The 16,527-nt window shown below is 37.0% G+C and overlaps 2 protein-coding genes across 19 annotated transcripts in view; both read right to left on the bottom strand.

Annotated features, from left to right (window-relative positions):
- The window catches only part of LOC117578209 (disintegrin and metalloproteinase domain-containing protein 12), a 46,423-nt gene that overhangs the window by 25,418 nt on the left and 4,478 nt on the right, over nucleotides 1-16,527 (bottom strand). For 10 of the 18 annotated variants that reach the window (XM_034263565.2, XM_034263551.2, XM_034263553.2 and 7 more), the window contains exons 2-12: nucleotides 12,246-13,395; nucleotides 5,431-5,481; nucleotides 4,895-5,097; nucleotides 4,502-4,558; nucleotides 4,070-4,143; nucleotides 3,918-3,990; nucleotides 1,962-2,108; nucleotides 1,101-1,391; nucleotides 805-974; nucleotides 540-709; nucleotides 239-402 (exon numbers count right to left, since the gene is read on the bottom strand). In XM_034263565.2, the coding sequence (XP_034119456.1) occupies nucleotides 239-402; nucleotides 540-709; nucleotides 805-974; nucleotides 1,101-1,391; nucleotides 1,962-2,108; nucleotides 3,918-3,990; nucleotides 4,070-4,143; nucleotides 4,502-4,558; nucleotides 4,895-5,097; nucleotides 5,431-5,481; nucleotides 12,246-12,315 (1,470 nt within the window). In that variant the 5' untranslated portion in view covers nucleotides 12,316-13,395. Of the gene's footprint in view, nucleotides 1-238; nucleotides 403-539; nucleotides 710-804; nucleotides 975-1,100; nucleotides 1,392-1,961; nucleotides 2,109-3,917; nucleotides 3,991-4,069; nucleotides 4,144-4,501; nucleotides 4,559-4,894; nucleotides 5,098-5,430; nucleotides 5,482-12,245; nucleotides 13,396-13,491; nucleotides 13,540-16,527 lie in introns of those variants that run through there. The other 8 variants (XM_034263560.2, XM_034263556.2, XM_034263555.2 and 5 more) reach the window with 2 other exon arrangements.
- On the bottom strand, nucleotides 2,356-3,790 carry LOC117578210 (ubiquitin-conjugating enzyme E2-22 kDa-like). The gene has a single exon (XM_034263571.2). It carries the CDS (start codon nucleotides 3,571-3,573, stop codon nucleotides 2,977-2,979), a length of 597 nt encoding a protein of 198 aa, XP_034119462.1. The 5' UTR covers nucleotides 3,574-3,790; the 3' UTR covers nucleotides 2,356-2,976.

Here is a 16,527-nt window from a genome sequence, read left to right on the forward strand (position 1 = left end):
GTCAAGCAAGGACATTTCGTATTGGCTGTTGCTGTTATCTGTCCTGAATGCAGTTTCCTGCTAGCCAGCCAGAGAAGTTCAGCCCGCATTACAACCAACCGCAGCGGCAATTTGAAGCATGTTTTGTATCGATTGGAGAGGGCTGGTTTCATGTTGCCTGCTGCATGTTGCATGTGACAGGCTGCATATAACATATGGCATATGGCACACATAGCAGAAAAGGGGGCTTAACTCTTACCTCATTGGGCTTGTTGAGTAAACAAAGACCGTGACCCGTGCGCAATGCGTCAATGTAATCCTTTTTACTGCATTCCGAAAATTTGTATGGCTGCACATTCTCCTGACCGACTATTGACTGTGCCATTATGCATCCGTGCCAGTCCCGACAGAAGCATTCCTCACCTGCGAAATGAAAACAGATAATTGAGAAGATAATATACATAACTTAACTCAACAGCTAGCATTTCAAATTCAAATTTCAATTCTTTTCAATTTTGATAAGTAGACAATTGGATCGTGGAATATTGCACAATACTTACGACCATCGTCATGGCCCATGCCAATGTTGTGTCCAATCATGTGGGCCATGGTCCCAGCTAACAGATGCGGCTCGTAAACATTCACATCGACGCTGATACCAACGGCACGCGGTGTGCAAACTGTCTCGGGCACTGCCATGCCAGCCTCGCCACCCGCAAAAGTCTCTCCACTGTGCAAAAGATAAATTTGAAATGATATATGTATATGTATGTAGATGCATGGATGCATTTATGAACTGAACGCTCTAATGGCAGAGCCACTTACGTTAGCAGCTGTGTGGTATCGCGTTCGATTTGAAAGAGATTCCTAGAGGTGTAATCGTTAAAATTGGATATTGCCTTGCTGATGTCCTTGCTGCCATCGATGGCCGCCTGATTTTTGCCCCACGTCTCAATGTATACCACCGAGACACGAGTGTTCAGCGTGCGGAAATACTGTTTGTAGTCCCGAGCATTAAAATTCGCAATTCATTGTTATAAATATATATTTATATATGTAATACATATATATACATATTATGTATATTATATTATGTATATATATGGTATATGCAAACTCACCAGATCAGCTATATTGGCCACCTGTATGGCATCGTGTATCACCTCTGCACGTGTGCTCCCATTGCGCTTCTCGAACATGGCCTTATCCACTATGATGGCCGTCTCAATGTATTTGGTGGCCTCGCGCACATCTCGCTTGTAACGCCCCGCCCCATTTGGATGGATTTCATCGACAACGCCCGCCGACAGGTGTTTGGTCCGTCGCGACAGTCTCCAAGAGTCCAAATTGCCAGAGTTTGCGCATCCTTTGTTGGCCTTGGTGCGTGCTTCGAAAATGACGTGCGGATGTTTCTAAATCAAATTAAAGTCGGTAGCATTAAGTGGCGTTTGTTGTGTTTGTCATGTCTTTTGGGCATCGAAAACGATAGCATCGATACTGTGTACTCATACATACGCGCACACTTTTTGGCAAGCGCTTTGAAAAGTGTGTACACATCAAGTGAAAATATACCAAATTTATTTTGTGTACCCATATTTTTATATCCATACATACATATCCATATGCATGTATGTATGTATGTAAACGCACAATTTGTGAGTAAACATCATTTTAACTCAAACGCAATTTCACATATGTACATATGTATGTACATATGTACATATCCTATTTTATGCTCGTAATATTTGAATAGTTGCAAATTAACAACAAATATTATTATTATATTCTTGTTAAATTCGGTATTTATTAGAGGGCAACAATAATGGAGTGAAAATAATAATCCAAATCCAAATTTGGAAAGCTACATTTTCTGTACAATTGGAAATTAAACTGTAAGTGCACACATGCGATTGTATATATGTATGTATGTACATACATACGTACATACGTATGCATGTACATATGACGTAAAAGAAACTTACCGACAGATCTCCGCCGTAAAAGGGATGAATCACAAAGGTCTCGTTGCCAATGTGAATGACGCCGCTAACTCCGTTGCAGGTGTGAAAGGCAGCACTTGCTCCCGGATAATCCTTCACTGTGCCATGATAGTAGCAATGCTCGATGTCCTGCAAGTAAGAATGGATGTAAAGCTAATTAATAATGCCGTATGAATCGGGTTTTAAATAAAAATCACAGTGCATTAGATTCGTAGGATGAACATAGCTCTTTATTGACTTATATATGTATGTATGTATGTACGTATGTATTATGTAAATATCAAAGATCATATGATATTAGAGTTCATCTCAGCTATTGTTGCAATCCTAAGTTACCGTTTATGCGATTCGTTTCGATTAACTTCAATTAAACGAGTTAGTTAATTGGGGTGTTTGTTTGTTTTTTTTTTTTTTTTTGTTTGTTTCGTGATTATTAAAGTACAAGTATTTATCTTTGGTTTTGTTTGTTGAGCAAGGCGATGCACAATGAAAATAACTGAATCTATTAGTATTACAACTTGTGGAAGCAGTATTATGGACATAGTTATTGTCTTCGGTGTAAGAAGGCACAGTATACGCGACATATTGCGGCGTCCATTTACCATTCGAATTCGCAATATTTCGATTGCATTTTGCAGCACGCAGAAGGAAATCTTGTGAATTCGAGGGATAAAGAAAAACCGATGCAGGTTTGAATGCAATGCTAAGGAAATCAATGAAAATTCTCGTGGTAGTTTACACTTTGCATGTTGCTGTTGTTGTTGTTGTTGTTGCTGTTGTATCTCGAAACATGACTTGAATTTTGGGGCTAATTGATTAGTTGAGTGATTGATTCATTTGCCTATTGATTTTGATGATGGTGCTGCTATTTCTAACTAGTGAATAGATTGAACTTTTTTTTTGGTTTTTTTTTGTTTTTGTTTTTTCGGTTTGTGGCAGTTGTTAAGTTATTATTGTTGGTTCTGCTATTGCCCCACTTGCTGTGCGACTCTCTTCTCTATATAAATAGGCACTCGGCTGCCCGTTCCAGATCCCAATTTTCCTTAGAGAGCACAACGCGCGCCTCGTGCTCATCGATGCCCAAGTCCTTGAGGCGTTCTATTTTCAGATCTAGTTCGGGAAACGTGCGTGGTCCGCCAGCATACGCACTGGTCCAATGCTTAGCCGTCAGCAGAAAGAGATCGTGCCTCTTCTTGAACTGAAACGCAACTACAAAGTCCTGCCAATCATCTGGCTCGGCGGCGGTCAGCAATCCCTGCAGCGATAATAAGACAGTGCGCAACGTCATCGCTGCGGCCCAATGATCCTTGAGGATATCCATGCGAAAAACGCCGGTCACCGACGAGACGTTTGGATGCCAAATGCGTGTCACGAATCGCACCTCCGGCGGAGTGTATGGATACCTATCGGGCACTTTGATGTCCAGCACAAACTTGCCGCCCTCATAGGGCGTGCCTCGAGGTCCAGTTATCTCGCCTCGCAGCTCTGTCCAGCTGTCATTCACCAGCTCCACCTTGACCAGGCATTCGCCGCTAAAGCTCAATAAGCCTTCCTTAAACTCACGCTTGATGCGAGCCTCAGACATGTTTGCCATGTTTGACCCTTGCGCTTTCAACTCGTGTTTTTTTGTGGCCTTCCAGTTTTGAGTTTCTAGTTTTAACAGTTGCCAATTCGCCAGTTCACGTTTGAAGATTGAATAGCTTTTTATCTACTTAAATATATACAGGGGAACGCTTCAGTATCTATATGTTTTTGTTTTTTTGTTACTTCTTTTCATTGAACTGTTGAAATGTCTGAAAATGAAACTAGGGTTGCTAGACTGCTTTAGACTAGTGCTATCTACATATAATTGATGACTACAAGTACTACATTATGTACATATACAAGTATGTATGTAGAAACCCTAACATCAATTTGCATTATGCATTCTGTACTCACATGTCGATTGCCGTCAACGAGATATCCACCAACGTGATAGTGTTTCTGCTGTATGTTGGGCGAAAGTAGTTGACTGCAAGCAGATCAGATAGAATCGAACCAAATCGTTTACCCCAAATATGAATAGTTTGTCAAGTTATTGCCATACTTACGAGTTTAATTCCAAATCCAATCGAAATTTGTGATTAAATGCCTTGATGAGCAACGAAGTGCGGTGGAAGTGCTTCTGCAATTGAGTGAAGCAGACATATATAAATACTAAATGAAGAATACCAATCGTATATATATATATATATATATATATATATGTAAAGTATTATATTAAATGTAAATTAAATGTTTATTATAAATCGTGATAACTTGGAGTGAATAATACTACGCATTATATTTTATAAACTACGACTTTTTCTGCAGCAACGACTTAACACCTTCGCGACTTTTCAAGAAGTGAAGTGCGTTCGCAACTCTTGTTCTTCTTCATATTTAACAGAGTGCATGAGCTGCCGGATCGCTAAACTTATTATTAACAGAAGTGACCTGTTTACATATATACATAAGTTTGTCCAGCACTTGATTTCACTTACCTTTGTTCTACCTCTGCTAAATCCACTGTCATCGTGTGGGCGTGGTCGTTGTCCTGGCTATAAGCATACAAAAATAGTGTGAAATTTCGAATAAGTGATGACAACACCAATACTAGCATAAGACATATACAGATATAGTATACGATTCACATAGAACGGCTGAGACGGGGAAGAAAGTCGACTTCTGATCATCACCAATCACTGTTATATGTGTAATTTCTTTGCAATCTATTTTGGCTAAATTCGTTGTGTGTTATAACAAAAAAAATGAATGAATTAAATGTTATATATACATATTTGTTTCGTGAGTGTTTCCGAGTGTGAGTGTGAGTGTGCGTTTGAATGATGGGACAAAATGATAGCACGAATGAATGAAAATAAATGTGAACATACCATTGTGTCTGTTTCGATTTTTCTAGTATTTCTCTTATGCAAATCTTTGCGTACCTTTGGGACACTGACTTCACGAGTTGAGATTCCCATTTTCTCATGATGACGCAGCTGTACCGGATAGATTATCTGATAATAATGCCCACCGATACGACGCACAAGCTCCTGATTTTGTCTATACTCTTTGAGTAAGCGTTCCACTTCGCCTGCAATGGAGATGTGAATATAAATGTTAAAATTATGTAAAGCGACCTGCCATAATTTCTAATTAAATAACTGTAAATCGTGCTCAGCATAAATCCCCTCATTTCATTAGCAATTTACTCAGTACCCACAGTCCGTCAAGGGTTGATAGTGAAAGACGACCTGCTGATTTAAGAACCTTAGAATCGGATAAAACTATAAAAACAAACCCTTAAAACATGAAATAAATAAATTCACAAAATGTATGTTAAAATCTAAATGCAATATCAATTTAATTGAACTTAATTGGTATTTCATTATTGATCTGCTCTTGTAAGATATATTTCGCTACTCACCAACAGGACTTTCTTCGTTCCAAAACGAATCATCGAGTGTATAATCAGCTTCTGCAAAAGAATACAAAATTGATTAGTGCGAATCAACGCAATTATCATGTGAATGCGGAATACGGGTAACGGATTACGGATTACGGATTACGGAATGCAAATGACATCAAGAAAATGGACCCAGCATAACTAAACTAAACTTATTTATGTTTTACATCAAAAATGTAAAATGTACATTGTAAATAATTGAATATTTTTCGAAAGTGAACGGGCGCGAGCACCTTTCCAGTTTTATCTTACCACAAATTGGATTATAAATACTAAATGGACTGAAAAGCTCTTCAAAAATTTAAAAGGACCATTTGCTTCAGGGTTGAGAACAAAAGCAGCAACAAAGTATGCGAATTTGAAAGCCGGTGAATGACTCCAAGGGAAAGCTTTCAAGGATATTCACACTATCCACCCCGAAGACAAAAGCTGCAAATTTATCTACTTAAGAGCTGCAGTTTAAATAGGCACCCACTTTGGATATTTGATAAAATTATAAACAACATAATAATAATAATAATAATAATATTGTTGTAATAATAAATGTGAAGTTGCATTTTCTATTTCAGGAATTGAAACATTTTCAAATGCAACTCTAAGTGAGTACTTATGCATAATGAATATGTTCGCTTTGCATAATCGACAACTAATTTATAAAGTACTTTGCGTTCTTTTCATCTCTCTATCTCTCTCTCTCTCCGTCTCTTTCTCTTTCTCGGCTGTCCAGCTGTTGCTTGCGACCATATAACGTTTCAGAATCCAAACGCTTTGCCAAGTTTCATATGCAACGGTAAAGCGTAGGAATTCTAAAACACTACCATGGCCTGAATTTTGTAATCGGATTAAGTTCACTAACAATTTACACAAAATTTACCATTTTCCACATAATAATAAGCTCTGAACTATATGTTTCTTTCCTTTTTTACTGTTGTACTATTTGCAGAGGACCACTTAACCTCACTAAACTGACTTAATTTTACCGAACAGTAACAATAAACTCCCACTTTAAGCGGTGTATGTATGTATGTAAAGTAATTGCGTTTTCATCCTTACAGTATATAAGCCGATATGTTGCTTTCATTAGTCGTGGGGCAACAAGTTGAATCCCACGAGGAGACGCTTGCATTAACTTCAATGCGATACAAAATACCTAACGTAAGCGCACTTTATTTAGTCTCGCAACTTTCGTGAATTTGCATTATATATGCCTGGATAACACGCGATACGATGCGATGAGATGAGATGAGTCATCTCTTCCATCCAGCTGATCCAGCTGATGGATGGCATGACATATTACATGCGAGTATTACCGCAAATGACTTTCAATTGTGCCGGAGGCGACGTGACAAGGCAGCCGTGACGTGCAATTTAATCTAATGACGTAAAGACACATCAATATACATATAATATACACTGAGAGAAATATTAAATTTGCCGACGCTGTCCAAAAAATTCTATATTCGAATTTATTTGAATTTAAATAAAAAACAAATGAAAAGATAGGATTTCAAGTTTTGTATTCAATTATATTATAATATTATATTATATGATATTATTAAATAATACATATTTCATGAGCTTCTCTTATTTGTTTAAAATAATTATGAACTTAAATTTAAGCAAACGAATTAACGAATTATCAGCTAAGATCCAATTTGCTACTATTGTCGAAAGCAATTAAAACAATTAAAAATGCTTCAGAAAGGAAGTCTTGAAATTTTGAAGGATATTAGCGCTGAGCTGGCGAAACGGAAACGCTTTTGCCATTTCGCCATTTAACACGTTCGATATAAAAACGTGTGCCAGACTATTACAATCAGAGTCAAATTCGGAGTCAGAGGAGTAACCCCTAAAAAACACCGACCCTCAAGCGACCCGCAAAGCGACCTCGGTGATTACAAAAACGATAAACGACATTTAAAGCTCTAAAGGCATCGACCACCTGTAACCTTAGCTATATACATAAATCCCATGAAGTAGCCTCAATGTGTGCAAGTCTATAACAATTCCGCTGTTTAAACAAGCATATTATTTACTGAGCTGAACTGCATTTAGCCAAGAGTAACCTGTTACCTTTTACCTGATGCCACCAGATACATTTTGTGGCACGGGACAAGGCAGCAGAAATATGATAGCAAAAGTGCTCGCAAAAGTAGCAATATTAATAGTCCGAGCTTTTAAAGCTCATAAGCTGTAATAAATTAAACATTAATATCAGAACTCAATAATCCAGACAGCAGTTATCTGTTTGTTTAAAATTTGTCGAGTCCAAGAATAAGGTTTTCCCAGAGGGGTGGAATGAACTTAAATGAATGATCCGCTTGCAAAGCATATAGCAGGAAGCTAATAGAAGCCGTCCTAAAAATAGCATCCACTTTCAAGCTAATTTGCGGCCAACGAGCATCAAGTCCATGATGCTTTACGCCAGATAGTGACAGCTTACCCAAAAGATGGATTGCAGAGGCAAAGTCGAAGCCAAGCGAAGCGAAACTATGCCAAAATTACAGTCACTGGGGAGCTATAAAAACACTCAGGTGCAGACAAAGACGACGGCAGAGTTACTTAATAATCCGCTTCTACTATACACGCGTAGACTCTTTAGTTAAGTATTCCCTATATTGATCGCAGTCATTTAATTTATTCGCATGATGGAGTTGTTAACGGTGCTTAACCAATCAGCAACAGCAATAGAAGATTATCCATTCTACTATAAGCAACTTTAAGTACATTTCCAGTTGTTTTTACCGTAGGGTATTGTAACTTGGTTAGTCAGATAAAACTTGTAAAAGCGATTAAGGAAATAATTGCCGATGTACTCAATATATATTTTATATATACATTAGTATTCTTTGGTATATTTTTAGAAAAATTACCGGACTGTTGTTCGTTTATTAAAAGTGGATAGCGGTTATCCTTCAGTCCTATTTTAAATTTGAATTTTTTGCCATACATATTACAACAAACTAAATTATTGTCAAAAGTTGACTTCATTAATGTTAACTATTTCGTGCAACTAGATTTCAAATTGACGTACTTAGAACAATAAACCAGAACACGCATGACATCATTGTCGATGAGTGAGTGAGAACGAATAGGAGAAATCTGCTGTCAGTCATGGGAAAAAGGTCAAGTCATCTGCATCCGATATACATATAGTGTATGCAGTATATACAAACATACCATAAGAACTACATACATATGAATGTATGTACATATGTATGCATATAAATGCAGCTGATATGGTCAGTACAATTCATATTTACAGTCTCATGCGGTGACACCAAGCACAATGCGAAAGAATATCGAGCACAGTCAGGACTGAAAATATTATACTGAGTACATTGAATACTACTCGCATGCAGCTGCAGGTTGAAGATTGTCGCCGAAGGGGACGAATTTGCATCCCCAATCAATCTACTCATTCTTCATCTTACTCGCACTCTGCTCTCATCGCGAAATTGTGCTGGCAACGCAGAAAAAATGTTGTGTTATATTTGCACAGTGTGTTTATATTGCGGCTCTGCATTGTTGCACTCTACCACCAGCCACCAAGTGGCCCAGTGGTCCGGGAGTCTGACAACCCGTGCCCAGCCCAACCAACCCGTACATACATACATATGTATATCCCCATAAACTCAGCACAACTCATCACAAACATATGTATGTACATTGTATACATAGTATACGGACACGTCGAGTACGGATATTTGGGTTAAATCCAACAAAATGAGCATCAATCAAAAGCAAATTGCGTCTGCAGCATTGTAAGCAAAGGATCCCAAGGGATATTCTATGTAAAGGCATTTGTGTATGTACTACATACACAAATATACCTTTTTTCACAGGGATTATTTTTTATACTATCGACGCACTAAAGCAAAAGAAATTTTTTTTTATTTGATTCCATTATAAATTTTAAAATCAATTTAAATCAAAATATATCGCCGAAGATAAGTCATTTAATTAAGACCACAACTCTGCTTTGATCATTCTTAAAGTGAGAATATTTGTTAGATTAAAGGACATTCTAAATTCTAGAAAAAAAATCATACATCAATACAAAACATTCTTAATCATAGATTGTTCAAGATAAATAGAAAAATAAAAGCATTTGTAATTGTTACATTTCTTTTTGAACCCGCGAACTCCCAGCTCGTTCAAGATATTTTGCGATATCTCTATTTACTGAGCCAAGAGCAATAATATTTCATATTTTAATTTTATGTTTCACTTAGAGAAAATTCTTGAACTTTTGATCTTCAAATAAGATTTTGTTAATCCCCTAACGATTGTTGAACACTATAAGAAACTTTAAAATTGAAATCTTCTTAAACTTAAGAGTTTCTTTCTAGATTTTAGAACATTCTCTCTGACATGTACAAATTTTTTTGTTGGGCATTGAGTAACTTTACCACTATCTTGCAAAAGAATCTATATTTGCAACCATAATCTACAATTCAATATTTTCTAAGTAATTAAAACTTAAAATGACAACTCTTAAACACGAAGCGTTATGTATATCATAAATAATATTTTTAAAGAGATCTGTCCCAACAAAGCCCAATTCATATGCTTTAATAAATTTATTACCAGGGAAAAACATTTAGTCAGCCAATTCGACAACTGACCAGCCCCAAGTATTAAGTATGTTAGAACAATAGCAAGAGTTGCACAAAAGTGAACAATGCACATATGTATTATATGTACGTATGTATGTTTATCTGAATGCAGAATCATAAGTCCATCCACATGTTGAAGGACTAAATACAAGGATTAAATCGAATTCTATCGAATTCAGCCAATAGCAAGACGATGACTATTGTTAATGATTTCCAGCTTGTCGGCGAACAATTGATAAATCTAATGGAAGAGAACGAATTATAGATGAATACCTGATGCCGCTGCCTTGATGCTTTTGTTGTGTCGCCCATTGTATTGTTGTGAGGTTAAGTCGAGGCAACAAAATCTCTGGGAAAGTTTAACAGTTGCAATTGACCAATGAATAGAGTAGAAGTACGATAACTGCAATGCACTGTGTGTGAAGCATTCAGAAGTTGCCAGTTGAACTTGCAACTTCTCTCTGGACTCTGATTGTTAATAACAAGCTGTTAGTAACAAGTTGTTATCTGTCAATTGCAAATATACTGAAATGCACTGTGCAGTTCATAGTTGGGTAAACATCGTTTAATATACTAAAGAAGTTTGTTCATTAATTTTTGGTCAGTGAACAAGGTGGCTCATTTCATTCATTTGATTTTGGTCCCAACGTTGTTCTTAGTTATATTTTGTGCACTTCTTCCTTATTTAATTTTCATTCCGCTTTGTTTTACATCAAGTATGCTATAATTTTTAGAATGATAGAATAAAGCAATATTTTTTAAGTGTGCTTTTAAAGTGTTGCCACATCAGTTCAAAGAGCGATAGTGAACAACAACCGCATAGCAAATGATTAATCAAAGATGGAACATGTGAACTAAAACGAAATAATCAACTGAACAAAAAAGAACGATGAAGGTGAACGTATTCTGTTCCTTTAATACTGAATTGGTAGTTTTTATTGACTCGTGTTAGCTCGATAAATAAACAAGTAAGAAAGTTACAGTTGAGTGTGCTCGACTGTGAGATACCCGCTACCCATTTTGAATAAAAGCAAAATATTGCGGTATTTTTTCAAAATATACCAAAAATGCAAAAATACTAAAAATATACCAAATGGTATTTTTGTTATATCGATATAGTACCACATTCAAAATATACCATAGACGGCATAATATACCAGATTGTCGGCCAAAGCAACTAAGACCCCTAGTAAGTAGGCGTTTTTGCTCATACAAAAGTATTTTTTTAATAACTTCGACAATTTTTATCTGATCGCAACCAAATTTTTAGGAATCATAACTACTATAGTAGTTATTGTATATACCAAAATTCGCAACTCTAGCTTGTTATTCGATTTTTTTGATTTGCGAGGGCGGAAGTGGGCGTGGCAAAAATTTGAAACAAACTTGATCTGCGTGCAAACATAACAAATGCTGTCGAAAAAATTATAGCTCTATCTCATATAGTCTCTGAGATCCAGTGTTTCATACGGACAGACGAACAGACACACAGACGGACATGGCTAGATCGTCTCGGCTGTTGACGCTGATCAAGAATATATATACTTTATAGGGTCGGAGATGCCTCCTTCTACCTGTTACATACATTTCCTGCCGGCACAAAGTTATAATACCCTTCTACCCTATGGGTAGCGGGTATAAAAATATGTCACAAACTTATATTATATTCCCAATCACTTTAAATGCGTATAGCATTATCAATTAAATAGCTAAACTATAGTTGGTATGCTTACGCTTTCACTAATAGAAAAACTTAAGAGAAATTATAAAAGACACAGAAACATTCTTTGCTTTCCGTGATGTCTGTTCACATAGCCGTTGACCGATACACACATAGTAAGTATTATACATACATATGTTATACATACATAAAAAACGAATTCTAAATTGTTACTGATACTTTGTCAAAGATTAGGTTTAAAATAGATTTATTAAGCACACAAGATATGGCCTGATAAATTTCATTACAAATAAAATTGTGTTCAGATATTTCACTATTTGAAATATCAAAATTGTGATACCACAAAAAAAGAACTGTATTCACTTTAAGCAATTTGTAGAGCATATGGATAAGATGTGAACATATCTACAAGTACCAGTGGCAATAACGTGTGAGTGTGCAACGAGATTGATATGGATTGAATTGGGTTTACTTACCGCCAGCGCACTGGACCAACTCACAAAGCTGGGCTATGATGACGAACAGAGAAGCGAGTGTTATCCACATGGCGGCGGTTGACGAATACGAAATGAGCGTTGAACGTTGAACGTTGACCGTTGTCCGTTAACCGTTGCTTGGGTTGCTGTTGGGGGGTCCTGGCGTGTCGTGGCCTGACTTAGTTCGCGCTGCGTGTGCTCCACACTCAAGGACTTCGAAGTTGCCGTTACTCGATTGGGTGTCCTTGCATATGAGGCAGTGGCTCGCGTAGGTTACGAAACTCGAACACGAGTGATACACTCAAAAACACACGCACGATTGATAGGTACAGGCAGTAATCTCACTCACATACGAATGTCGCAATTGCTTTGGATAGAAACTCAAAGATGTTTAAAGGAAGCTGACAAGTAAATTACCCTTGCCGCTACTTATTCACTCGATTAATGATGGCCCTACAGAAAAAAAATTCTTCTAATTGTGTATTCCTTTTTCCTTTGTCTCGTCCTTAGCTTGAGGCTCCACAGCAGGCGGCGATTATGTCAGATGTAGATGTTGATGTTACTGATATTGATGTTAAAGCTGATGCGAAAGTGGATCTTAAAGTTGTTGCTATTAATGCTGTGCTCGAGGCTGATTCCGAAGCTGAGGCAGAGGATTTCTTGTATGGCAGTGGCGGGCAGGCGTGACTGGCTGTGACTTTGGCTTTGTCTGTTGCGGTGACGGTGACGGTGGCGGTGGCTGTGGCTGGAGTGACGTTCGTGTGCAGTTCGAGTTCGAGTTTGCGTTTGCGTTCGAGTCGAGATTGCGGCATCGTTTCGCGCTCACAGACACTGCCCCGCGATCTGCTTTCTGCTCTCAGCTTTCCTTTGTCTTCTGTTCTGTTTTGTTTTCTGGCCACACAGTTGACACACACAGTCACACACACACACACACATAGACTTATGTCTAAGCACTGGATTAACAATCTTACTTATATGCTCTTTGTTGTTGTTGTTTTGTATAAGTTTCAAAAAATTGCACCATTAAAACGTCGGCTCATAATCACAATATTTACAATAAAAAAAATGCAACAAAAAAATCAATCAATTTGTTTGCAGTTTTATTCACTTCAATCGCCCTACGATTGATTATCTATCATGCTAAATTGACCTGAAACGAAAACGGAATCGTAAATGCAATTAGTCAAATATTTTTCGAATAGTTTGAATTATTTCGTTGAAGCTCGAAGGCAAAGGCAACACTTACTTCAATTTTGCATGAATTCGACTGCAAAACAATTTAACCGAGACCTTATATACTATGTATATTATTATGTCGCAACACGAAAAACTCGCATTCATCTAGAATTGTGTTGTACCGACCAATCACTATACCACGACTAAGCTCTGGTTACCGCCTCGAGACTTGATGAAGCTCTAGGCACCAGCGGCGACAGCTTCCGCACAGTGGCGCAATTCGTTGCTCGAGGCCAATCAATAAATTGGACGACATTGGAGCACTAGTATTATAGGTACACAGAAAGATAGAGAGAGAGAGAGAGAGAGAGAGAGAGAGAGAGAGAGAGAGAGAGAGAGGGAGAGAGAGAGACAATATCTAAATTGAAGGGTGGATTGCAAATCATTATTTGAGAACGCTTCCATGTTAAAAGAAAAATCTTGAAACAATAATTTTATATTGAAAATATCTAAAAAACAAAAATAAGACTTCGTTCTTCAATCGTCGTTTTGAGATTACAAATCTTGCAACATTCAAAAGTTCTCAAATTCAAGAATTTTTTTCTCGTTTCTTAAAATCAGAGCTAATATTTTAATTCGCCTCCTCCAAAATTAGAAAGTGATTTATATTATTGTTGCTGTTAGCTCAGTAAGTAATCATTACGCAGTATTCTTTGGTCCTGGGTTCAAACACAAGTCGGTTTGTACAAAAATTTGTGATTCTTGATTTTTCCACCTTTTTTTTCCTTTTTTTGAGTTTTAGATATCGTAGATTTTATTTTGTTTCCTTCATATAATCTGCTTCGTTCTGGACACTATATTGTGCAGTGTAGAACTTAAAGAGTGAGCCCACGATGCGTATGCGTTAATGCCACCCATTGTAAGTCCCCAAAGCCAACCGTAATTAGTCAAGGGCAGCTATAAAAGGGGTCATAGTTAAATTGCAAACATCAGCAGCAGTAGCAGCAGAGACAGAGGCAGTGACAGTGGCAGCAAATGCAATGACATGCCTCAACTGAACTGCTTAAATAATTAATTGTGACGACCCTCATACGTACCGTTGAACGAACTCGCCTCGCCTCGCCTCGCCTCAACTCTGGCACATCCACAGCAACAGCAATAGCCACAACCACAGCTACAGCTACAGCCACAGCGAGTCAAGGGTGAATAGTTGGACACATCAACAACAAAATGTAACGCGAATGTCCCTGAATAAAGTGCTTTTTTTCTCCCTCTCGCTTTGTTTTTTACAGATGCCGTTTGTTTATTACAACAATTATAAAATTACAAAATCCGTTTTCGATACTCTCAATTCAATTGATGTATGGTATTCTCTTTTTTGTTTGCTTCAGTTGCCGCATGTAAATCGATTTCATTTTTTATTTGGCAATAAACTTGATTGACAATTATCAACCATTAACCGTATCAGCTTAATTGCACTCGGCGCATTGCATTTCAATCTGAAATCCCGAGGGAGTAACTGTGTTAGCCTCGTCGAAGCAGCTTATTGATTATGATGCAAGTAATGGAAGGCCAATGGCTGTGATAATTTGCCATGCATGCTTATTGATTCTCAGAAGCTGAGCAATACATTCAATTAGAAGCGAAAAGGTTTTCAATTTATTGTATAATAGAAATAACTTTATGAAGGTCTTCGTTTCAATTTCTCGTTACAAGAGAAGTAAATGAAAATAAAATTTGAATATAGAAAACTTTTTCCGAAAGTGTAATTGAAAAGACAGCAACATTGTTCAATTTTTTTTTTTCTTATGATATTACGAAAAGTAAAGTTGAATTAAAGTTGAATCCATGTTTATTAAGGCACAAAATTTCTATTGAAACAACCGAAAACTTGAATATAAATGTCATTATAAAATTTGTGATCTTCATTAGCTCAAGCAATAACTTTTAAGTACAAATATAAAGACAAAAAAATTGTGCAACTTTCCACTTTTTTTTTTTAATATTGCGAATTATTTTGTGTAACCAATTATATGCTTGTTTATTAATTCATAGAAGATAATGAAATTGCCTTCAATTAGGTTAATAAATGAAAACAATTTGAATATTGATGAATTTTTTAAATGTTTTGTCTTCACTGTTGCATATTTTTTTTTGTTAGATACTACAAATTATAATTTTAAAATACTCCGTCTAATCTATTAAATTGAGGAAATTTGTTAGAAATGAATTAAAGATGACTTTTAAAAAATCTGCGTCTTCATTAACTAAACTAATAATTTTCCACAAACTAACATATAATATAACTATTTGCATAATTTCAAATAAATAGTGAATGAACATATTTCAATTGATTGGTGTTTATTCTCATTAATAACTCCATTTTTATTCATGTAATTGTGAACGGTTTATGAAAATCTCATGATGAAAATCTCATTCATGATGTTTTTTTAATGCTTAAATATTTACTGAGTAGTCAAACAAATCTCCGAGCACACTAAGCGAGTCATTGGGATGAAATGCTAATCTCATAGATGTTTGCATCGGAAGAAAGACAGCAAGAGAGCTAATTGAAAAACGTAAGATTGCAAAAATATGCAGTAAGAGTTTGATACATCGTAATGATTGGACCATCGAATGGGCCAAATAAATATATTTTTCGTATTATTCGACTCACAGACTTGGCAGCAGAAGCTACAAACAACGAGATCAGAGTTCGGGTAGCTTAAAAATGCATAACTGTCACGGTTAGCCAATGATGCTAATAGCCAGCACTCCTATCTATTTTTTTGTTTTTATTTTATTTTTATAATTTTGACCCTGACCTCATATCCACCGTTTGCACCTCGCTCCTCGCCTTCCACCAGAGTCCACAACAATTGGAAAATTTTTGGCAGGCTATAGGTATAGCTGTGGCTGTGGCAAGCGGTTTGCTTGAAAGTTTGATTGTGGATTGTGCCTGTGCCTGTGCCTGTGCCTGTGCCACACTGGCCACTGGCCACACACATAATCCGAATTTGGCATCGCAGAACCACCCTGTTAATGACAGCCGCAGCCGCAGTCGCAGTCGCAGATAGAGTATGTAGAGCTTCAGCCCCGTCAGCTA

The sequence above is a fragment of the Drosophila albomicans genome, chromosome X (assembly GCF_009650485.2).
Source record: "Drosophila albomicans strain 15112-1751.03 chromosome X, ASM965048v2, whole genome shotgun sequence".
Lineage (NCBI taxonomy): Eukaryota > Metazoa > Arthropoda > Insecta > Diptera > Drosophilidae > Drosophila > Drosophila albomicans.

Bases quoted from the DNA above. Each gene is read 5' to 3' on its own strand.
- LOC117578210 (XM_034263571.2), bottom strand. From the start codon at position 3,573: ATGGCAAACATGTCTGAGGCTCGCATCAAGCGTGAGTTTAAGGAAGGC.